At 42.0% G+C, this 25,583-nt stretch overlaps 1 protein-coding gene across 1 annotated transcript in view; it reads right to left on the reverse strand.

Annotated features, from left to right (window-relative positions):
• col27a1a (collagen, type XXVII, alpha 1a) overlaps positions 1 to 22,999 on the reverse strand; it is a 77,099-nt gene extending 54,100 nt beyond the window's left edge. The window contains exons 1-5 of the mRNA XM_067573871.1: positions 22,542 to 22,999; positions 18,219 to 18,289; positions 11,284 to 12,803; positions 7,157 to 7,210; positions 23 to 76 (exon numbers count right to left, since the gene is read on the reverse strand). Coding sequence (XP_067429972.1) covers positions 23 to 76; positions 7,157 to 7,210; positions 11,284 to 12,803; positions 18,219 to 18,289; positions 22,542 to 22,594 — 1,752 coding nt within the window. The 5' untranslated portion in view covers positions 22,595 to 22,999. The remainder of the gene's footprint in view (positions 1 to 22; positions 77 to 7,156; positions 7,211 to 11,283; positions 12,804 to 18,218; positions 18,290 to 22,541) is intronic.
• Positions 23,000 to 25,583: the final 2,584 nt, after the last annotated feature.

Here is a 25,583-nt window from a genome sequence, read left to right on the forward strand (position 1 = left end):
AGAGTGTGCATGCGTAAGATACCTTGAGCCCGGGTGGACCAGGTCGGCCAGGATTTCCATGGGGACCAGGGGCGCCCTGTGGAAAAGCCAGAAAAGAGGAAAACATCATCAAACTGTGATTGAGATCTTAATCAGTCTTCATATTGGGATAGAGCTGATGCAGACTGCGGCTTTGCTACTGTTAGTGAGACCAGAGGGAGGATGGGGGCAAAGACTGTCTGGAGAACCTCAGAAGCCTTCATGCTACTTTAACCTACTTTCCTTCACATCAACTGTTTGTGTGTGTGTGTGAGTTGGGTGGTGAGGTATTTGGGTTTGGTGTTGGGGGGTAGAAGCTTACGGAAAATGGGGCTCTGTGGAGCTGTTTCGCCATATGGATGTGGTTTTCCTGCCCCCTGTTGCCTCACTCTCCAAACCCCCCCCCCCCGACACACACACACACACATGCAACCCACGCAAACACACATTTGTCAAGCATCTTAATGAGTAACGCAGATCATCTCGTAGCACAACATTTTGAATTCCTCTGCTAGCATGTGTTTCTGTCAGCGTCGGCTGTTGCTGAGGAAATGAACAAAACTGTGTCTGAAAACAAACAAAGTGAGATCTACAGTAGCAGCATATTGGTAATGTGAACCAACTCGGCCTGTCCAGCGGCCCCCATGGGAAGGTTTAGCCACAGCACTTTGGAAGCCAGAGAATGAATCTACATCAATTTTTCTTCACTTTAAACAGCAGCTGTCAGACAGAAGCACAGAGTGTTGTTGTTGTCGGCCTACGTCTCTGCCACCCATCTATCGGTCTATCTGTCTGCCTTCTCTTCTTCTGAGTGACTTTTTCCTGTGAATCTCTGACCTCACTCCCGTGCCCCACCTGGTGTGGCACCCATGGGCCCCTCACTTTCCCTCTGTACTGGGTCAAGGGTCGAGCGAGTCAGAGAGGGCGGAAAAAGAGCCACAACTGCTTTAAGAGCCGGGTCAGCGGGTTTCACTGAGGTGAGTCAAAACAAATCAGGAAACCATTATGGTGGTGATCTGGTCTGCAGCATCAAAAAACAACATCTACAACATCCAGACAGGCAGCCGTCTATTATACCACAGAGAAAAAAAAAGGTAATCTAGGGGTTGAGCTACAGCTCAACAAAAAAGCCCTTTGAGCAAAGTTCAAAAACAGGCACATTGGTCGGGTGCAGACATGACAACATAAATGCCTTTTGCTGTAACTTCCTGTCAATGGGTGCTTTTATGACAGTCATGTCTGATTCACTTGGAGAGATTGTCAGAGACAGAACTTCTCATGAATGAACAGGACGTTACTAAGCATGTGTAAACGTGTTGTTATCTCTGATGTGACTCACAGAAAACTCAGGATTTCCACATAGACAAATGATACTAAAGGTTTTGTATATTTTTCTTGTTGTCAATTAATCTTATGTGACGAGCCAAACCAACAATGAATCGTACTTACAAGTATTGCGTGTGTATCCAAAGCCTGATATATCTTGTTCCTCTGTGCCGTAGACCTCTGTTGTCCAAACTATTAAATGTCAATGAGCTGCACTGTTGAACTGGATGACATGTTACTTCATTATAAAGAGTTTGGACTTGGTAGTTTGTTTAGAAATGGCGTCAAAAACTAATAACAGCGATCACATTTTCATTCTCTGGAGATTAGTTCTGTGTACGGCAGACGCTGAGCATGTGCGGGAGTGCGGTTCTGTTTACAGTGCTTCATTCTTGACTTTGTACTATGTTGTTAATTTCTCAAAGAACTTCAGTACACACAGAATGACCATAATCTTTGGTATGGCTCATTGACATTTTTTTTTAATAGTTTTTAGACAACAATGGAGGTCTGCCTCACAAAGAAATATGATATATCAGGCTTTGGATACACAAACAATACTGGTTTGGCTCCGTACATGAGATTTGTTGACAATAAGAAGAATATAGAAAATCACCAGCCATATCCTTTTAAAAAAGAAATCTAATAGTAGTAATGTAATGTAATTTGAAGACATGGTTTTCACAAAATCTGGAACATTCGGAAGTCTGATCTGTTTTTTATTTGCTGTGTTTTACATTTGTGATATTTTCATTCCAAGGAAGTTTTATTGATCTTGGCTCTTCTCCTCCCACACTCTCTTCCCCTTTCATTTTGTTTGCAGCTGGCGATCCCTCGAGAGTTAGTGTGTCCAGACAGTGCTAAGGGGCGCTGTTGTGCCCAAAATAAACTTAAACAAACTAGACATGTTTGAATTACATGCTTCAAAATTAACCCCGTGGTTTACCGCAGTTTGGGCAGTTTGGGCACGGGCTGGCACCGACATTTGGTACTGTGCTCTCTTGTCTCCTTGTTTTGTCCCTCTCTCTCACAACAGGTGTCTAATTAGAGAAGGCGAGGGTGGGGTGCACACAAGCTGAGGGCTATCAAATGAAAAACCACCAACCTCTGAACAGTGATGCAGGACGTTACTGTGGTTCCTGTGGTAATAACGCTGCTAGCTTTGTCCATTTCATAGTGATTCTAAGTTGAGACAAAATGGTCAAAATCTAAACAAATGATAGCTCCTAATGTTTCATGTTACCGTAACTTTTGTGTTGCCTGTTCTGAGGTATATAAATATCTGTGCTTGAATCTACAAAATTTTATATCAGCACCATAAGTGCAACTTAAAACCAACCAGGAAATACTGTATATGTACTTAGTGGATCTTAAATCTGGATGCATGACATCGCTCCCAAGGTTACATTCCCACACATAATATTTTAGACGAAGCCTTTTAATGGGCTTTGCTGTAAACACAGTCTGAAATTCAACACTAGCTCGTAAAGATAGTTTTAATGTACAGTATATAAAGATAAAAGAGATTCTGTATGATGCTGTGCCAAATGAGAGCTGAAGGGTCAAAAACTGATTAACTAACATTAGATCAAGAGAGCAAGTAAAACCCTTGGACGTCTTCATAATTAAAGATCGCGGTTTGCACACACACAGTAGAAACTTGGCTTTTGAGGAATCAGGAAATCATTTCACTGTTCGTTAAAGTCGCAACAGCATGCCTCGCCGTTGCTGAGTGAAAAGAGCAGAATTTGCAGCCCGATGCCACATAAATTACAATAAAACTTCATAGTAACAGAAGCAGACAGGGCGAATGAAGCTGTACCAAAGTTTTTAGAGCTAAATACATCATGTGGTGACCAGAGTATATGAAAAAGGAAATATTAAATTATCGATAGTGTTATTTAGGCATTTACAACAACACCAATAATAGCTCATAATGGCTATGACAAGTTTGAAAATTATGATGGAAACCTAACTTAAAGCCAAACATTTAGCCTACAGTCTGGCATTAAAAAATGCATTATAGGGCCCGAAGGGGAATTGCAAAAATAGTGAATTGAAGCATAGTCTGTGCATTTTACTGTCCTGGAGCTTATTACAGTAATGTTCCAGAGGAGAGATCCATACACACAGTTTACATTGGGGATTAGACAGACCCTTAAAAGCTGCTCTGTCACCTAGCGTTACCAAAACAGGCCAACACGCTACCCTGAGCAGAACTCAGCACCTTTAATCATTTGACATTTCTTTACATTGACAGTTTTCCAGGTTGGTTTTCTATGAGAAATATCCATCTGGGACCTGAATTAGCTTTAAGTGTAGGTGAAGCAAGGCGGTGGAATAAGGTTTAGTGACAGAGGAGCGGTTTTGGAAAGGAAGCAAGAGGAAAGATGGGCGACAGAGATTTTTTTTCCACCCAGACAAAGACCCTTTTGACCCAGCAGGCTCCAGACATATATGCAGTCAGCCTTCAAATAGATACAGGCCTGTGTAGCTGCGATGCATCCACCACACGTTTCCTCTCACACCCTTCTACCACCATCGTCATTATACACCTACAAACAGACTCACCCTGACTATTCGTGGGCACCAACTCCTACCAAGAGCTTTCTGTACTGACATCGGTTGCCACAGCGACGGCGTCTCACACTCACATGTGTGGGATCAGAGGTCAAGGTTCATGGGTGGTGCTTGGTGGGCTCAATGGTGCTCTGTGTGTCATCATACAGACTTCCAGTAATCCAAGGCTACGGAAGGTCATGCAAAAAAGTGGCAGAGCTCCTAACGGCTCTCTCTTCAGCAAAAACCTGGCTGGACTGGAATTTATCTTTTCACGTAGAAGATGATGCTTATAATCAAATTATGCTATGACACCTGTGAGCCTGCCACCAAAGAAACCTGCAGCATAAATTCAGATTTGGAGTTCATTATTTCAGTGATCAACTAGTGAATTTCTTTTTCTCCCAAATTGAAACCACACTCTTATCTGGGGAGAGTTTGGGAAACGTGTTTATGAGCACATGTTTGCAAGTGTGTAAGTATATGCGCCTCAGTGTTTGTGCACACACACACACATGGCATGTGTACTCGGTAGATCTTAAATCTGGACGCATGACATCACCCCACACAGAATATTTTAGACGAGCCTTTTTAATGGGCTTTGTTGTAAACACGGTCTGACTTTCAACACTTATGATCAAATCGTACTATGCCACCTGTGAGTCTGCAGCTAAAGAAACTTGCAGCATAAATTCAGATTTGGAGTTCATTATTTCAGTGATCAACTAGTGAATTTCTTTTTCCCTAACTGAAACCATACTCTTATCTGGGCAGAGTTTGGTAAACATGTGTTCATGAGTACATGTTTGCAAGTGTGTGAGTCTGTGTATGTGCGCCTCAGTGTTTGCACACACATGGCAGCAGCTATTAAACTTGATAAATGCTTTTGTTTACAGGGAAGCAGCATAATATGTCTTTCTCTTTATATAGACAGGTCATAAACACAGCCACATATGTCTGTGCTATGCTGTGTGGGATCCGTGTTGTAGCGTGTATACACTTCTGTGTGAGTTCTGATGTGTACTTGTGCATGTGTTAAACAAAATGACTGTGAGGTCAGAGTCAGACACTGGCGGCGTGTTTGCAAGTGACCTCTGTTAGAGCGGCATCAAAACCAATGGCCTTTACAAGTACTTTTTTATTGAAGAGGCTTGTTTTCATTGTTTGCACTTTGCAAACCAACCATTTTCACTGACAATGCCACAGGCAGCTCAACAGCTGGTTCGCTGTGGCTGACAAAGGCCGCGTCTAAGCCACCAGGATGTAAATCAGTGTGAGGTGATTAGTTGATACATACGGCTTATGAATGAGGTTTGAGACAAACATAAAGGCTTTACTAAGGACTTTTTGGGATTTTTCTTTTGTCCAAACCCCTTTCAGGCTCCAACTGAAGCTGGAGGAACTGATTTTTCAGTTAATATGTAAAAAAAATTATCCAGTTAAATATGGGTTATATTTTCAGAATAGCTGCTGCTTTGTTCTATAAAAATAGTTCCACGCATAATCATACTTATATAATACTTGGCTTAACTACGTTCAGGGCAGCTCTGTACTTAGAATTTTCAAGCCCAATTAAAGTTTTATTCCAGATAAGTTTGATTTGGATCTTAAGAAATCCACCTAAGCGGGATTGATGTTGTGGAACTGCAACGGGAGAGAGACGGGATGGGAGGTGCTGCTGAGGCTTAAATAGCTTTAATTAGAGCCAGACAAAGACCTCCTTATACATCTATAGTGGTGGGGGATCACAGAGACTTTAGCTTAAGAGTCTCTCAGACACAGACAGACGCAAACATTAAGTAATAATTAAAAAACACACATGAAAATACAAAAGCACATGCATCCAAAATATGCATGCACGTATACAATTGGACATGAAGCATCGATTATTTATACTTGATGTATTTATATGATTCTGTTGTCTGAACTGGGTGGGTAGTGTATAATGTTTGTCTAGTAATTAACAAAGAACCAGAGGCTTATCCAAGTCTGTAACATATATAAAAAGAAACAAGCTCTTTGTGGCTGTACCTTGGCACAGTGGTGTTTTGAGTTAAGTGCTAAACATCAGCATGCTAACAGGCTCACAATGATAATGCTGACATTTAGTGCTAAACACAGAGAGCAGCTGAGGTTTGGTTGGTTTAAATAAATAAATGTGGTTGGATTTATTTGCTCATAAACAAAAGTTTTGAGCAAATTTGACATTTTGATCACTGAAGTTAATTATTACAAATACTCCAGAGGGGAATATGAATGTCTCTACCAAGATTTAATACCAGTCCATCCAATAGCTGTTGATACATTTCACTCAAAACCCCTTGACCTTGTTGTATACTATATGAAAAGTCAGGGAATCACTTAAGTCAGTAGGATTCATCCTCTGGGGACCATGTCTGTACAAAATTTCATGGCAATCCATACATCAGAGACAGAGTGAGAAACAGAGGAAGTAAAAGGGAATTCTTCAAAGAGGACCCACGAATGAGACTATATCTATTTAACTGCCGTGGAGAAAGAGGTCTTTCATTAGTCCAGAATGGGATTCCTATGAAGTGTCGCTGCAGCCTGCTGCAACAGTTCAGGCAGGAGAAGAAAGTCCAGTGGAGCCATGTGTTCTCTGTCTGTTTACAGTGCTTTTATTAGGCATCCTGTGGCACAGGCAGCCTTTTGAAAGGCCGTCTTTATAGGAGCTTTCCTGTTTATGCTTAGGGGTGGGAGGTCAGCACTCGCAGCCCCGTGCTGAATATGGTCAATCTGCCTGCATAGGAAAACTTTGTGTGTGAGTATGTGAGAGAGAGTGTGTGTGTGTGTGTCAGCTGGGTGATGGGAGGGATTTAAAGTGATGTGGGAGCCCGGCTTGGCAGGTTATTATTGTAAGTGCAAAAGAACGGTTCAGACTTTGCCTTCTAGGCTGAAACACACAGATACAGTCCTCTCTGTCCTTGTCTGACTGTTTGTCTGTCTGTCTCTCTGAGTCACCTCTCTGCCAGGGGGGTTATGCTGACTGTTTGTGTTTGAGCTTTCAATCAACATGTACATCAGCAGCAGTGGCAAACACACAAACAAACACACAGACACATATGGAGAGATATCCATGATAAATTTAAACTTATTAACACGGATAAATAAAAAGCATCTTAGAGACTAACACCAGAAAAAATCATTTCTAGAGGTTACAAAGGGAGGTGTGTTTAATGTGGCTGGAGGTGTTTGAGGGCAACCAAGAGGAAAAAAGAGGACCTAGACTCACCCGAGGACCCCTCTTGCCTGGCAGGCCTGGCTTCCCTGGAGGTCCAAGCAGTCCCTGGAGAGAAATAGTATTCAGTCAGTGCTACATTTTGACTTTTTGAGGGATACTATACACATAATCATACTCTATCAAAACCATCAGATCTTTAAGACTCCTTTCTGTATGTCCACAGTGAACCCAGAGACAGGCTGGGTAAAAAAGTGACACCTTTTCATTCCCCGGGTGATGAGAGTTCAGCCTTATCCATCAGGAAGTACTGCTCTTGTGTGTCAGGAAACCGTAGTAACACTAGAAGTAACAGGTCATTTCCTGCGCCACTCAATGCCCCTGTGTGGCTTTATCGGGCTCAATCGTTTTCTTTTAATCAAAAAAGAGGAAAAGGAGAAGTCAGGGAAAACAGAGGGCTTGTGGTTGCTGAGGCCAACCAAGAGCTACCTGCAGGGATCTGGATCCTGATGCAAATGTGGGTTAAAGCCTCTGCGTGTAGCATTTCTAAAATGCTTTGTTCACTGTAAAATGCATTATAGTATTTTTACCATGTTGTTAAATCCGATGCCTGAGATAACACAGGTATGAAGGTCTAGTAAAAAAGCAGCAGCATCTACAATAAAGCACCGTTACTGACGTGTGAAAGTTGTACCCTTTCTGTAGTTTCCTCATCTCAATTTTCACAAGGCTATGAACTTTAAGAGACAAGGGGAAAACTTCAAAAACAATTTCATCTTCAAAACAACGCCACAAGCCTTCTCATACACAAAGACCTCAGTCTAAAGGTTATTGTGATCACAGCTCCTACCTGTGTACTGTATAGCGTGTCTGTGTTCTGGTTTATATCGCTCAGAATTATAATCAGCCCCCCAACGCTGCAGCTCTTCCAGGATGACCTCCATGGTTGAGACCACCCCTCTTGTTACAGGTGGTGGGGCACTATGGTGGCCTAAGGACCTGTCAACATCAACACACACCCCTGTCCATCTTCACGCTTCCACCCCCTGCTTCGACCCTCCTTCCTTGTTTGTTTACTCCAAGTGTCTTTGTTCCTCTTTGCACCTGCTCATCTTTAACATATTCCTTTCATTCTTTCTCCCTTTCCGGGAGAATTCGTTTGTTGACTGCTCTCTAGCCAGGGAGTAAGAAGTCTCACGAAATTCCCACGTCAGTGAGCACTTTCCAGTCACCACATTTCAAACACAGACGGATGGGCTGTTTTGGGTTATGAAGTTTAGATGTGCTGAGTGTGCCTACTAGGGAATGATTTGTGCTGCCTGACAACTGAATCTAAATTATGTATTCAGACTTTTTCTGTGATCTTTGTGAAAGCAACTGCAACTAATAAACTATAACTTGAATTGACTTGCTTGAAATTGTTATAATATTCTCCTTAATTGAAAACTAAGTAAAAACTACTGGATTAGACAATAAAACTTAACAAACTATCTTCTTATTCTTTATTGCCATTATGTCAAATTAATCCTCTTAAAAGCTTTTTAAATGTGGAAACATTCAAGCACTCCAGTAGCTTGCACGTAGACTCTAACTGAACACAGAAGCCTAGATGTGCAAGGAATTTTGAAACAGTCACTTCATTTAATTTGATCTCAAAGCCAATATGGCTTCAATTAATAAATAATCATATTAAAAAATTCAGAACATATAAATCACATTCAGAACAGATCACTGGATGTTTTTCCATTGGCAGTCACAGTGCAGCTTCTGCACTGTGGAAACGAGTACAGATTATGGATCTATTGCGTCTTTCAGTAAAAGATACTTAAGGCAGAAGGAGTGATGATAGACAAAGCCAGTGACCAGAACCGGAATGACTGCAAGACTTTTCATTGGCTTCTTAGTTTCATATTTTTCAAAATGTGTGCAGAGAGAGAGAGAGAGAGAGAGAGAGAGAGAGAGAGAGAGAGAGAGAGAGAGAGAGAGAGAGAGAGAGAGAGAGAGTATGTGTGTGTGTGTGTGTGTGTGCAAGACTGTGAGAAAGAGTTTATGTTTATGAAATCCAAGCTACATTGAGAAGGAAGTGTGACTGGGTTCATCTGGCATCTTTCAGGGCACTACATGGCAAGACTGAGACAAAGACACACACGTATGCTTACAAATACCCACAAGTATGCATGTCTTTCTATAGTTGTAAGGACACTCATATAATGCATTCCCTTGCCCCTTACCCTAACCTTAACCTACAATTGAATTGCATTGAATTGAATTGCCTAACCGTAACCACGTTATTCTAACCTTATCCTTAAAACCAAGTCTTGTCACGCATGCCACATAACCGCAACGTCCACGGTTTGATTCTGGCAGCGGACCTTTATTGCATGGACTCCCTAAACTATCTCTAAACTATAACTGTCCAATAAAATATAGAGTAAAAAAACAAAACCATTTCTCACTATGCAGAAATGTCCTCACTACAGTGATTCTCACGATAAATAATACATCCAGTCTAACATATGTGATCCTTTCCTATGACTCCATTTGAGTCAGAACCCTGACAAAACACACTTTTAAGCACATGTAATGTAAAGTGTAGACTATGCCAATTCAGCATAACCCTGAACAATAGCTGGACCACATGCTACCGTTTTTGTTCTGATATTTTCCTCTGGTTGGATGGTTAGGCACAGATTTGTACTGACAGAGCTGCTCTCAGATTTGTGTAACCTACCATATGATGTATTTGGCATAACATGAAAGTTTCTTGGCTTCAGCATAGTATCAGCACTTGTAAATGATGTCAGACACTCTTTAAGTAAATGACATCATAACACCCCTTAATCATCCCTCTACAATCTCTTTTCAATGGTGGATTACAGCACTTCATATTGAGATTGCAGGTAGAGCTTTCTAAATGGCAGCAATTTGGTTGACGGTAATGATAGTCAAGCCTGGCATGGACATCGCTACAGAGGTAAATTAGCCAGCTCTAGACACACCACACTCTGCAATCTACAGCAGTAAATTACAGACCACTATGAAGAATAAGCAAGGCACACGTATCAAACACACAGGCCCCGCTCACACCTTACAGTAAAATGACTCCTGGGTGATTCAATCAAAGGGTGGCTTTAAATACAAGTACAACACACCCAAAACATGCTGAGGAGATACAGAAGTTGGATTGCTTAGGCCACATTTGAAGGCGAGGAACTGTGTTGTCAACTATGTGTAGTTTACCTCCAAACACAATTTAGTTGCTTATTCTGAACTACTTGAACAAAACTCTGAAGTTGTTAACACAGTCCTTTCCTCTGCTCTGTGGTCATGCATAAAATGAGGCTTTACCCACAAAAAAAAAAAAAAAAAAATCAACTATGACCCAGGAAGCTCAAGTTGTCAGTCAAGATGTAAATGAGATGCAACCTGAACCCGGGTGTGAACTGAAATCTATGGAAAAGGTGAAAATGGATCTGTCTGCCTCAGTGTTCCCGCTCCTCGCCTACCTTTCCAACTGCATTGGAAAGCTAAATGATGGTGTTTACTGACTGCTTTGACCCTTGACCTAGCTTTGAAGGAAGGCCATGTGACCCCCACTAGCCCTCTATGACAGAGGAATCTGGTGGAGAGACGGCAAGGCGTCAGACCTGACACGTCACACCCAGCCTGGAGGGTTCTATGCACAGAGGAAGGAGGAAAGGAGGGAGGAAAAGTAGGATTTCTAACCTGTGTGGGAAAGGAGATAGTGCTACATTAACCTACATATCTCTGTGCTCTCTTATTTCCAGCTCTAGAGTGCTAGAATCAAACCTGGTCTTTCAATGGTGACAAAGACCACTTCACTTTCACCACTTCACTAATATAAACCATCAAACTCAGCACCCACAACTGCCAGCACAAACAGCCGAGGCATAGCCTGCATGTTTCTTGCTCCTGCATTTTGGTTGAAGTCTCACCAGAGCCAAAAAGGGGACCATATTATGTCAATTTTACACTGGTTCCCCACCAGTCCACTAGGCACCTTATGTCCTTAAAGCATGTCGTGCTAGCTAGCCCTTGATCCAAATCAAATAAGAGTGCTCAAGCCCATACACATATATTGTAAATTTACTTGCCTTCTTTGGGGCAGGCACACAAACAAACGCCCACTTATCAACTCAGAAGCAAATAAATGTGCTTACCTGGGGGCCTGCTTCTCCTTTCTGTCCTACAGGTCCAGCCAGAAGGGAGAACTGAGTCGGTGCCACCTCCCAGCTTTGGAAGCCATCAGTAGCAGGTGGTGTTACTGGATTGTGTGACGGTCTGGTAGGTCGTGGAGTAACTGGAGTCTTGGGGTTAGTTCTGGCCTGCTTTGTTGGCTTGGTGACCTGTTTGGAGTCTGGCTTGGAGGGTTTAGCTGTTGCAGTTTTGGAAATTGTTGATTTTGAGGGGTTGACTTTGGATATTGTTGGTTTAGAAGGGACAACTTTGACAGAATTTGCTTTGGGTTTGGACAGAGTGGCTTTGGATGTTGTAACTTTTGGCTTGGGAGATATTTTCTTGGCTGTGGTAGGTTGTGGTTTCTTTGGGACTGCACTTTGGTCTGATAAGGCAGAGTCAGACTTTGTTTTGGGGGGTTTGGTGCTGGTAGTGGCAGGAATAGTAGGTTTCTTCTTGTTGTCTGATCCTGCAATTGTCTTTTTGGGGTTGCTATGAGGAGTGGGCTTAGGGGGAGTAGGTTTGGAGGGTTTCTGATTTGAAGCTTTAGAGGTGGAGGGCTTCGGGGTTGGTGGTTTTGTTGGGGGAACTCTTGTCCTGAGTGGTGCTGTGACAGTTTCGGTCCTGGTCTTGGGAGGCGGAGAGGCCAGCCCAAGCTGGGCTGTGACTGGCATCACGGTTCCCAGCACGGGTGTAGGAATGGTCCCAGGATTGGGTTTTATTGTTTGGGTGGGGGCCACATATCTGACAGCCGAGGCAGCAGCGGCAACACTCCTGGCTAGGCTTAGCCCAATAGACTTCTTGGCTGTTTCCGTGCCACCACGTTTAGGTGTAGCAGCGGTAGCTGTGATGTTTGTTTCTCGTGTTAAGATAGGCAGCAAGGGAGGAAGGTTAGGCCTGTATGTGTCAGCTTCCCTGCACTGTTTCTTAATGTACCTGCAGTAGTTGTGAGCTGCCTGTGCAGAAGGGACTAGGTCAAACTGGCAGATGGCTCCTTCAAAGTGTGCTGAAGCTTGCTGTTGGCTCGTCCGCCCCAGCAGGAAGGAGCCCTGGAGCTCTGGAGCCAGTTCCTCCTCATTGTCCCACCCAAAGTCTGCATGAACACTCTGCTCTCCGCAGGAGGCATATAGAGTCACTCTCTGTCCATTAATTCCCACTGCCAGCTGGTGCCACTGGCCATCATGGGGCTCATAGGGCAGTGCCACCGAGGTGTTTGGTCCTGTGTGAAGGACCAGTTTGCCCGGTACAAGCTGCAGACCGAGAAGGAGCTTCCTGCGGCCTGAGAGTAGGGTGAAGAGGAAAGCACTGTTGACACGGTGTGAGCGAACACTCAGGACCAGTGCCACGTTGGGCCAGACGGCCACTGGGAAGACTGAGCGCAACGGAGCTTCAATGTGCGCCCGCTGGTTGAGGATGATCCCAGATCTGAATGGAATAACCCCTGTTGGCACCGAGCGTGACGGCTTCTCTCCCTTAAGCCCCAACTTTTGGAGGATGTCCACATCTGGATAGAAGGGAGAGCAATGTTAGAGGTACAAATAATTCTGACAGGCTTGTTTATGATGTTAACACACCAGTGCAACTAGACAACAAAAGTATGCCAAGTGTATTTTAAGATTTATTTTAAGACTGGAGACTTAACATTATCCTTCTGATACATCTGTTTTGTTAATTTGTGATTATTCTTTCATATTATTATTGTCTAAATAACTATAAGTCTGTCTTATATGTTTTGTAACCTCTACATACAGAAATTGCTATCTTTTTTGCTATAATGAGGAATCTGGAAATACATCATCAGGAAAAAATGGGTACACAGTGAAAGATGGTTTCATAAGACAAAGGATACATCCCAGTTCACTTAATTTCATTTCTCCTCACTCCTCTGAGAGGAATTAAGAGATTTGGAGCATCCTTAAAGATGTCAGATCTGACCGGTTTCCAGGAGTTAGGACAGATGAAATATGATAACTGAGATGTACCCTAGTGCTTGAAGCCAATGAGGAAGCATCAGCAAAGAAAATTCTGGATAGCTGGATAAAAAATGTCATAAGGGAGTATTTTTAAAAAGTCAAACATCACTCAAAACAATTGTGAGGACACAAGAGAGCAATGAGTTAGCAGATATGGATGAGAGCAATCATGCTGAAGGAATCTGTTAAACATCTTTAAATTATTAATAGGACATTCTGGAGTCATTGTGAGAATTTGCTCTTCCTGAATCAAGAGAGGCTCAGCAAAATATTTTAATATATTTTTGCCAGTGGCTGTTGGATTGGCTACTCTGACGTGTGAGCCAATTTTCCAATGACTTCCCATCAACAAAATAAAAACAGTATTGCTATCACATATGACAGATATGGCAGCATCACAACCATACATCATGTCAGACTGATCTTTCAGCGAACACACAGCAGTTCACAAAGTGGCGTGTGGGATGGAAAAAAGATGGTTGAAGCAAAAACTGAAATACAAACAATAATAAACCCACTGGGTTTTGAGGTTACCAAAATGCTTCTGTAGGCTGTCTAGCGCAACTTGAGGCCAAAACAAATGACTATGTATAGATCCAAGCAGACATAAATCTAGGCTGATGGTAGGGGAGTATGGAGCAACCTTGGATGGTTGCTTTATGTTCTCCGAGTGGGTAGATACTGCACACAGGTGCTGTGGTGGCTTTTGTTTTAAATGTCAGTATTTAACAGCCTCATGCTTCTCCACAATATGGCAAGTTCTGGCATCATTTTGAAGCATAAAACAGCTTTAAGCGTTCCTGCAAAAAATGGCCTCAACATATGTTTATTGCTACACAGGCCTGCAAATTCTTAAAGGAGCAGCTCACCCCAAAATGTGGTACTATCTACAATATATCAAAAATCTATACTCACCCACTTTTGTTGGTAGTACCACAACACAAACACCAAGCATAGCATTTTGCGTTATATTTGCCTTCCTGACTTTGGTTACTGAATTGGGTTTTATCCTAAAAATGAGTTAATTAAACGCAACTATAGCCACTGTAATAAAATATGAACACCTTCAAAACACCTTTAAAGCAAACTCTGACTTGCATTTGCAACATGCAGAGCTATAGCTATTTAAACAAGAATAACATCCAGTGCTTTCTTGCTACTGATAAATTCACTAAAATCCATTTACCTATGTAACAGAGAACAAATAAGTGCAGAAAATATATCCATCCCTTCACTACATCACCATATTTTTTGTATGTAAGGACTCTGTTGCCAATAACTGACCCCTTCATCCCCATGGTCACGTGGCAGAGAGCGAGACAGGACTTTGTCGTAGGTGTTCACCCAGTGCAGAGGGAAACATGACGGCTGGTGGAGGTAATTGTGAAGGGGCTCAGTCAGGGCCAAAGCAGCCAGTACCAGGAACACACAATCAGGCTAAAGGACCTAATCCTCTCTTAGTAGCCATTTGGCCAATCAAGCTAACAAATATGCATTTGTGAATTTTGAGGCACAAGGGGGCAAAGATCGGGTTCTAAATATACATTTGGTGTAAATTATATTACTTCCACAACAATGGGCACATCTGAGTAAGTGAGTCATCTCAGTCTAAGTAGATGTGCTGGAAACATTTACTACACTGATACGAAGGCATGGCATCTTTGTTTTAAGGCTTTAGAGGATTAATGAGCCAAAGGACATCGGCATCATCAGACAACCTCCTGTTTTCCCTTCTCTTCTATGCCCTTTTCATCAATAGAGTCAGTTGTGGACATTCAGAACATGACCATAGTAACCACCAGAGAGCACAGCATCTTCCTGCCTAGGGCAGAACAAAGTTTCCAGCATACCAGCCAACTCTGACTCCCTGTTGTCGGGGGTCCCAACGCTTGGTCTCTCTGACCTAGGCCCCTCAACATCTTTATTCTCTCTGGGCTCATTCTGACCTGTGGTCGCTGGGCCTCGTCTAATGGGGACATGTGTATAGAAGCTCTGCTTGTGAAAAGATGGAAAAGTGGGAAAACAATGTTGATGAGATGACAGAAAATGGGAAAGATGAGGGGACAGACAGATGGGTCCTAACAGTTGCTGTATTGGTAAGCTATAGAGAGCAAGGACTTCAATGAGATGCTTGTCTTTCTGTAATACAAGGCTTGTTTCATTAGACCACTAAAGGGATTTCCAACATTGGAAATATGTGATTGCACGGAAAGTTTAAAAAAAGTTGGGTGAGGATTTAATTCCTACAGTAGGAGCGCTGGTAGTTATCAAGCAATTAGACCCAAGGGAAGAACTTCACCTAAAATAATGTGTGTAGTGTGGAATTATTGAGTGCTAACTTCCCACTTGTTCATATAACATTGTGCTAAAAAAAAAAAAAAATCTAAAAAAACATTTTTGTGCATTAAAAAGGGAGCCAAATTGAGGCATGCCTCTCTTATACAGCCAGTTCTTTGTGGTCTTTCCATGTTCTGTATGAGGCTGTAAGACTTTCCTTTACCTCAAAACATTAGGGCTTTATAAAATAGTCTGAAGAAACAAGACTTACTTGAGGTATAATGTATACCCATCCACACAGTGAATTCTCCTCTCTGTGTGGTCTCCTCTGCACTAATAGGACAACAGGACCTGGCAGCGAGGTGGGGGGTGCATTACATGTATCTGTTGCGTACATAGACTTCTGTCTCCAAACTTCTTTTGTTTAAATACCACTTGTATTATAACTGGGGCATACATTAACCATGCGGTATTAGATGTGCAGCGTATTGGATGGATGTAAACACACGTGCAAACCTGTGTTTAACACATGGCTGGAGTTCATTGCCTCGCTCTGTGCCAAGTCACTGAAGTAGGACAGATAGAAAGTCCAAGGCTATTCACTCTAATGTTATCCTGTAATGTTATCCCTTGTAGAGGATGAAGTCACTGATTCATTCAAACACACTCAAAATAACTCTTTGGCTGGGCTGAAGTAGTCTACAGTTAGCCACTTATGATATATCTGAATGGAAAAGTAATCCCCACAGCAACACATCGCATGTATTCCCATGAAATCAGGTCTGCGATTGAAATTTGAAGTTTAAGTGTTTAAACTAGAAAACCAAAGTTCTTTCACATGATGTAATTAAAGGACAAAAATAACGTTTTACTTATTTTTTTGATTGTATTTTTTGGCATTTTGCCTTTATTTGATAGTGAGAGTAGAGATACAGACAGGAAAAACAGAGAGAAAGATAAAGGTGTTTGACACGCAACAAAGGTTGGATGTGGAATCAGGGATGTTGTGGTAATTTAGTACGCAACTTAACCATTAGGGCCACATTTTACTTCTAAATGTATGCACTGCAGTGCTGTTATGAAAAAAAATCTGTGTAAATTATCTCACAATACAGTATGCAAGATACGTAGAGGGTTCATACTCCAAAAGGGAATCTTAGGCGAGCATTTGGTCAGCACTGAGCCAGGTGTCTGTCAAGGATCTTATGGAATATGCTGCTTCTTAACAGGGTGATGAGAAGGAACTTTTTCCTCCATAAAATGCAGCCTGGCGCTGGCCTTTTGCTTCTCCCTTCTACTTCTACTCTACTTGGTTGAGGAGGGAAAGGATCAAAAGAATCTCTCTCTACTCTGGCTTGGCCGTGACGCTGTACAAGAGAGTCCAGTTATGCCTAAACAAGTGCCTGTTGAATGCACCACAGATATGAAAACACTTAGATCTACACTCTTTGAGAAAAAAAAACATGCCGTGTACATAATCAGTGTCGTAGCAGTGATGCTGTGTGAGAAGTGTATCACTGTAGACACTCTCTGGGAAATGATTGACAGGTTTATACAGTAGCCACACTGACTGATTGTGCTGTGGGTTTGAAGATGCCTTTCTTCATTCATATGGCTGCCCTCTTAGAGAGTGCAAACCAGCGAATTCAGCCACTCTGCAACAGTGTTGTTGCCAGATTTGACAGACGCCAAGAAACCCGATCAGAGCCTAAAACCCGCTCAGCCGAATTTTTTTACTCCCATTCTAGACAGGAATTTTTTTCATCCATCTGACATACTTGTTTTTTGGGTGATGATATTTTCTTGAAATAACACACAACTTGGTCCGCATAGAGACAAATCCAGATCTTGGCAAATCCAAAAGCACGATTACAGCAATAAAAATCATCTCCACCAAGTCTTTTAGACATTATATTAAAAGTAAAAAGCCGTCACTTAAAAGTACAGCTTTTACAAGGCTTATCACAGAGCTGTGACTTTGTAACCGAATATCAACTTCAATAGGAAAAAAGTTTCCACCTTTTCAGTCTCTGCATGTCGGGCTTATTTGAACTTTATGTCCTGTCAGTCTTAATCACAATAACTGGAGAAGAAAAGAGAAGGAGTTGATTCACTGGACTGTGTCTATGACTTTTTATCAGGGGAAACTGCCAAATGGCACAAAAAAAGTCAAAATTTTCTCAAGCTGCTCTAACTATTTTTACCCACCCGATCAAAAAAAAAAAAAAAAAAAAAAAGGTGGATTGTTTTTAATATTTTCATTATTATAACGTAACCCGCATGACTTTTAATCTCTTCAACTTCAGCAGTAGTCATGACAGCGACTTTTACATCTCATCAGTGTAAATTATACCATTTAGACAGGATTGTCCGGAGACTGAACTTTCTTCATAACGGTCAGCTTTCAATCTATGATCTATCTGTTCACACAACTTAGCTTACTCAACACCTGTCGTCATGGCAACGGTTGGCCCAATTCTCAGAGAAATGTGTTTACGTGCTTGGTCAATGACCAAACAGGCAAAGAATAACTCCAAAATCCCCCCCCCAGTGCTCCAATAAGTTTTACTGTTTTTTCCACTGGTAAATGTGCAGTTAGGAAGAAATATGTGAGAAAGTGAAGCGACTGAATGGAGACAAGGTGGAGGCGACTGGAAGCTATGTCTTACCTTCAGAGTGTACTTGCGTAAGTCCCAGGTAACAAGTACAATATAAAACGGTACAGAGCAATAGGGCTCTCCTGGGGGGGAAGAGAAGAGAGGACGTTAGAGAGAGGCAGCGGTGACACAGTCATGAATCATACAATTACTGATGTTTAACTCTTAAAATGATTTAACTGCCTTGTTATTTACCACTGAGGGCAGAAATCTTATGCTTTAAGAGGATTAAAATGTGGTCATTAAGGAACCTACTGTGTGGTACCACAAAACTACAAAACTGATGTTTTATGAATCATTTGAGGATATGATAACTATCTGTAACCATTGTTTAGAGTTTTCATTAGAGGTTTACATCACACTGAAACACAGATTCAAACAAACCCATGTGCTTTGCAACTGAGCTGCTGCTTCCACTTGAATAACAAATGGGAACTGGATTCTGCTAAAGCACTTACAACTCTCTCTTTCTCTCTCTCACACACACATACACAGCTTCAAATTGCGGTTTTTAAGACACAAATACAACAGTAGACTTATCCATCAACTCTCCTCCCAAAACCAACATGTGTATGCACACACACACACATAGAAATAGTCTCTCTCGACACCCCCACCACATCCAGGTGTGCAGCAGAGCTGAGGGGACTGATTGGCAAGTGGACTGAGAACTCAGTGGGGGACCGAGATCTGGTGACAGGCTGGAAGCCACTGTTTACCGCTGGAGGTCATCCAGACACACATAGTCACACACACACTGAAGGAGGAAATGTGTATAGCAGCTGTGGCTGTGGAGGGCCACAGGCAAGCGAGCAGACGAGAGCTCCAAATACATGAACGTGGGAAAGACGGTAACTATTATATAAACATGTTCACCTGCACTTTCCCACGCGGAAACGTGTACCAAAACAGGGACAGATATTTTCTTTCTCTTTAGAAATATTTCAGCCTCTGCATTAACCAATGGCTGCTTGTATCTGAATGCCTGAATGATTATAATCAGAGTGTGTGTACATATATCTAAGTGTGCTTATGTGACAGTGTGCTTACATGCGTGTTTGTGGCGCCTACGTCTGCTCCTTGTTGCTAATAAAGCCTCATCATAATCAACCCCACACACAGCTGGCTGTGGTTACTCATGATGCTTGGTTTGTGTGTGTGTGTGTGTGTGTGTGTGTGAGGGAGTGTGTATCCCCCAGACTGCCAGCTGGTTACAGTCTTACTCAGTGTCTTATCAGCTGAGGAGAGATCCGTTTTTTGAAAATGAGTCATGATCGCTGAGATTTTTTTTTTTTTTTTTTTTTACTGCAGCAAAAATGACTCTCATTCTCTGTTTTCTTTGGCTTTTAGTTCTTGGTAGTTTGTTGAGGATTTCATTAAGGTGCTTCTGAAGTGTACGAGACAGGTTAGGATTTTTCCTCTGTGAAGCAGTTGAAGGTGGAGGTGGATATGTGTGCACAGTGGACATTTAAATCAGTGGATCTGACATCTGTACACGGACCCTGTCTGGTGTGGTTTTCATACTGCAACAGTGAGCTATGACATGACTCCCTGAGGGAATTCTCAGCTAAGCTGAGTGGACAAAATACAGGCCAGCTGAACAATACCTCTTCCTATGTCATCCATTAAACCAGTCAGTCTAACCTATATATTATGCTAGAAACCCCAGAAGTCACATTTCAAAGACAGGAAGGGGGGGAACACTGCTCTGTAATACTGGAAATATGATTCTTAATTCATCTATTCCTTGAATTTCAGCTGATCTTTGCTCTAAACTGAGATTAGCACATGCACCTCCTTTGCCACCAAACAGCCAAGAATGGGAACAAATAGCGGAAAGACAAAAATAAAGTTATCGAGAAAGAAAAAGTGTGACTGAGCAATAAACTGATGGAGAGAGTGAGTCAGAACATCTGGATGTTTGTTACATTTTTTTTTTAATTTCCCCAAGTGGCAAAGAAATTCATTTTTTAAAAGTTTTGACAAAGCTATTTGGTGTCACATTGTGCAATCTGCAGCAGTAGTCAGATGATAAACTGTCATAGTTCCGCAGTGTTCTCTTTTCCTGCTGTTTCCGTTTTAATTCATCACTCTCTTGTGAGATGTTTTTGCCATTATTGTCTTTATCACTTTTCCTAATCCTTGACTGCATTACACATGTCCAAACTCTGATTCTAACCTCTCGACACCCCCCCCACCCCCCCTCCTCCCCTCTGACACCACCACCATTACCACACACACACACACACACATACTGTCTGCAGGCCAGCAACCAGTCAAAGGTTGAGAAAAAGCCACTGAGAGGCCAGTGTAGTTTCCGTTTCTTTTCACGGGCTTGGACTACTCAATGATTCCTGAAAAGATTTCCCAAAGGAGATCCTGCCCCCTGAGTGCACACACACACACACACACACACACACACACACACACACAAACACACACAAACCACACACACACACACACACGCACACACAGTGGAAAATTCCTATGGATGGATAGACACTGACAGAGGTTGATGAGGAGAGTGTAACCGGTATCTCATAAGATGATTGTGTGTCAATCATCTGTTCTTTCTGCAGTCAAGTGATCTCTAATTTCAGACTGTTTACTTCCCGATCAATACGACCTACATCAGTCTCGTTTGAGATGTTTGAGGAGATGTAAGATGTTAAATTGTGTGTGACTCATCGTGATATCCTGCTCTGGATTTAGAAATAGAAGAACTACTTTAGTTAACTGAGTCATAGCAATACTGATTAACTCAGAAAGTATTTGTGTGGCCACATATTAGATTATTGAAATTTGGTTAGTTAGTTTTTTTTTCAATGTAGATTATTGTCAAAATATACTACAATAATACATTTCCACAGAATAACTGCAATGCTTCACAATAGAATGAGATATAAAGAGCGACACCGTGTGGACATGTGGTGAATGATGGCTGACACCTCGCAGGTAGACTTTCTTCACTAAATCGTAAAACATGTACATCTTCAATGAACCATGTAGATATACCACTGTTGGACAGCTGCTAAATTTGTGTGGACAGAAACCTCATATATACATATATTATTTTAATTTTCCTAACACATGAAAGATAATTTCTACACAACATCCAGGCAGGTGGCGTAAATTGTGGAAAAATAGATGGAAAAATTAAAAACTGGGGGGGCAATGGTGGGTCATATCTCCGGAGTTTCCATCTCCCTAGATGATTGTATCTCTTCCATCTAGCCACTGAACCATCAACCAAACCAGATGCTGACTGCGCAATAAAACCAAATATTAATCTATGGTTAGACTGACGCGTGCACGCATAAATGAATGAATGAATAGCTTTTCAGTATGAACTAGACAGCTGGAAGATGCGTGTACTTCACTAGAATAAAACTGATGCCAAGACAAGCCCAAACATTTCACCCCATATATTACAATAGCCCGATGGTGTAAACACATGCACATAACATCTGCATTTTATGTCACTGAGCACTTAACTCATTTACAGATGTGTGTTGTTTTTTTATATATATATATTGAAAAGTGGATGTTGTCAGGGAATCTATTGCAAAACCTGATGTTGGTTTTAGCCATTAAGCGCAATAGACATTTGTTTAAAGTTGGATTTCTCATTCACCTTTAAAAAATCTGCTTTTACTATCCTGCGTAAAAATTGGCTGCGGGCTCTGTGCGTAAAAAGGAAAAACATGGAAAGCATCCTAACAAATTTAACACGCACCAATGGATGCTGATTTACCTCTCATGAAACTTTATAGATCTAAATAATTGCTTGTTTTGCTTACTCAATCAGATGAGTCACTTTAGTAAACACTATTATGGCAATGTTCCTGCATGAACTGAAAAAATGCCACAGAGGATAAAATAAACAATATTTGTTTTCACAATCTGTCTGGCGCAGAAGTAAACAGATAAGAGGAAATATTGAATTAGATATAACCTGCATATACTGCTTCCAAATAAACCTGGTGACTGGTATTTTTGTCTACTTGAAATAAAAATATAGAGGGAAAAGGTACAAACACGAGAAATATCTACATATTTTGGCAAAGTTATGTTATATGTCATACAAATAACAAATGACACCGGTGCTTCAAACAGACCCCTACAGAGCTTCAATAGTCCCCAGTGGACATCATTGCTGCATGGTGAGCTGGACCACTGCCAGCCGGCACATCTCAGGTACGCACATGAAGGCACACAGTTCCTTCATTTCATCCCCGGCAGTGATCAAGTCTCACCTCAGCTCTTTTCCAACATCCTCTCATCAGATCACACGGAAACGATACAATAAATGAAGAAAAAAAAACTGTCACTTACTTTGTGTCTAGATGAGAGGTTTTGCAATCTCTCCTTCGGGTGCCTAAATTCATTTGTATTCATTTGTCCTGGCAGTCAAAAACCTGATCCGTTAATCACAGCGTGACTCCTTTGCAAGGGGGGCAGAAGACACCGGTCGCCGTTTTACACATTTGAAAAGCTTGAGATGAAGTTCCACAGGAAAAAACTCATGTTGATTTGCCTGTCAAGCCCGACATAAATTCCTTCTGGCAGGATGGTTTGACAGAGAGTTTCCCTGCGCGATTGTCTGTCGATATTCCCCTGTGTTTCATTCATTTATGCCGATCCAGATTCAGGGACGCGCAGCCGGAGAGAAAGCTGGGTTCTTTTTAGAGGGGGGTTACGGAGTCAGGAGCGTTGGACTCATCCCTTTCCTTTTTAAATAGGCTTTCTGTGGGTAAAGCGATGGCAAATGCACCGCACAGCCAGGTGTCAAGTTACAAACCCAGCGGTTGTATCGAGCAACTACACGCCTTCTCCAGGGGGTGGCCACATGGATCCTATCCAAAACCCCATGCACCGGTAAACCAGATGAATGAACCACGGTGACACTCGGTGGGCAGCACTTCAGAGACAGAAACTGCTGAAGCAGGGACGCCTACAGCTGCTCCAGAGGCTGTCCTTTATTTGTCCATCTTGTCATCCCTCAATGTGTGGAATAATTTGGGTAATTCTAAAGGCACTATTACCTATGATTACATCAAACCATTCAAACATCCTCCTTTAATTTTCTCAGGAAAAATGGTTTGTGAGAACTTACCAGCAAAGCAAGACATTTACTGTGAACTTTATGAGTAAAAAATATGAAAACAGATAGGAGTAACCCCTTATAAAACAGGCAAGAAAAATTTTAGATGTAGTCATTTTCTGGAAAGATCTTCTCTTGTTACACATACACACACATAATGTGATGGAACCATGTGCACAATCTCAGGACAGGTCATACAGATTTTGCAATATTATTATTAATACTATTTAGACAGCAGTTTTACCCATTGTGTTACAGAAGTGTGAATGGAGACATTTTAGAAAGGGATAGCACCTGGATCAGCTCCCATTACCTTAAGAGGGGTCACGGCCTGGCGCAGGATCAGGACTTCCAAAGAACTCTGCACAGTCACAAGAGCCAGTAATTACAAGACATCTGTTTGAGGTGTGTCATGAATGTGTTTACTTAACAGCATGATAAGATATTTATTTGTTCCTTACAAAATTTCGCCCCCCTTCCTCCTTAAAAAAATGTTCTTTGAAGATATACAAATATCATATCCTTCCCCTCTCAAAATTGTTGAAGAAATAACAGGAACTCATGGGTTTCATGGGACTGAGCATGAAACAGAAGTGTCAGCAGAAGAAGAGATTCTTTATTATCATGAAAAAAATCATATATATATATATATATATATATAGCATGAAATAAGTGAGCTTTGCATTTGTCTAACAAATGTCTGTACTAAACATGAATGAACAGTACCAACGCCTCCTACAGGAGTTGAGCTAATAGCTCTGGGCATTGCTGAGAAACACACACCTGTTTGGCCGTCGGCCGATCATCTCCTAGATAATTTTCTAAATAAGGACAAATGCTTTTTTTGCAATCTTGTTTTTATTGTAATTAAATAAATTTAAAGTGGATAATTGGGTGATTTCTGAAATAGGAGGATCTTATCACCAAAACACCACCTTAAACTCACTAAATTTGAATGAATAGCCACTATAATTCACTATAAATTGGTATTACAGCAAACTGGCTGTTCAGATGAATGCTGCGTGTTAGGGACTTTGGTCCATTAGCACTTGCTCTTTGAGCCGACTGGCCAGAGGCCTTAAGAACAGAAAGGTCGACTTGAATGTTAAGGCGGGGATGACTGTGTGTCTTAGCGATGGCGATCCCTCTTGCATCTCAGCCTCAGGCCGTCGGTCAGCCGGCCTCAGGGGTGGGTGCTAATGGATGCAAGTCATTAACGTCCTCTTTACAGTCCCCTTTACATACTCTGTCCCTTGTGTTTCAGTGCTGGGTGCCACCAGACCCTCCCATATACTTCCAATGAGCCACAGCGACTCTGCCCCCTTCTTCCAAATTACAAACTCTGCGCTTGCTAGCGCACTCACTGCCACCCCTTAAAGCTGCTTAATTATGGTCATAGGCACCAAGACTGAAAACTCCCTTTATCCCCCCCACGCTCCAGAAATAGGCCCTGCTGAAGCACACAGGCAGCCCAGATCAAACGCTCCCCATAGGGAAGGGGTCATTACTGGCACGCAGAGCGGACACAGCCCAATGGGTGCCGGGCCACGCCTTGAGCCCAAATTGCAGCCTGGGCCTAGTGAGGACACAAGACTGTTCTTTGATGCACGGCAAGAGTAACAGCAACACAGGCTGTTTGGATATCGGTGTTTACAGTGAGCTGTATACTGTACATACACATAGACAACCAATACAGTGTCAGTGCAGACTGACAGCTACGAAAACTGAGCGCTGGGCTTTGGTTGCGTGTTCACATTTTTCTCATTGTTTATATTTATCTCCATGTCACCGCTGTTACATAAGCAGCGTGTTTAGAATTGTTTCCAGGTGACAAAGCCCTAACATTATGATAGACAAAAGAATGAAAAACGCGCATAAAGTAAAGGGGTTTAATTCAACTTATTACGCCGTTGGTGTAATTTTAAATATTTTAAACTCTTTGGGGGAGATGCTAACTAGATAACTTTCACAGTAGTGTTTTCAGAGCGTGTGTTGATACAAAATAACCTCATGTCACCCAACAAATAAATAGATTGTAAAGACAGTCACCTCTGTGTAGGTGTGTTTTCACGCTGGGCAGTGGCAGAGGTTACGGAGGTGGTGGCGGTGAACCAGACAGTGCTGTCTCTCTCAGCTCCACTGCACACAAGAAGACTGTTCATACAAGGAATGTGTGAGTGTGTGAGCGCATGTGTGTATATGTGGGGTGTCTCTGTGGCTTGTGTTTTTCCTTTACAGGTGGTTCTGTCCAGTTGTTTGTGTTCCTGGTTCTG

This window comes from Thunnus thynnus, chromosome 19 (genome assembly GCF_963924715.1).
Source record: "Thunnus thynnus chromosome 19, fThuThy2.1, whole genome shotgun sequence".
Classification (NCBI taxonomy): domain Eukaryota; kingdom Metazoa; phylum Chordata; class Actinopteri; order Scombriformes; family Scombridae; genus Thunnus; species Thunnus thynnus.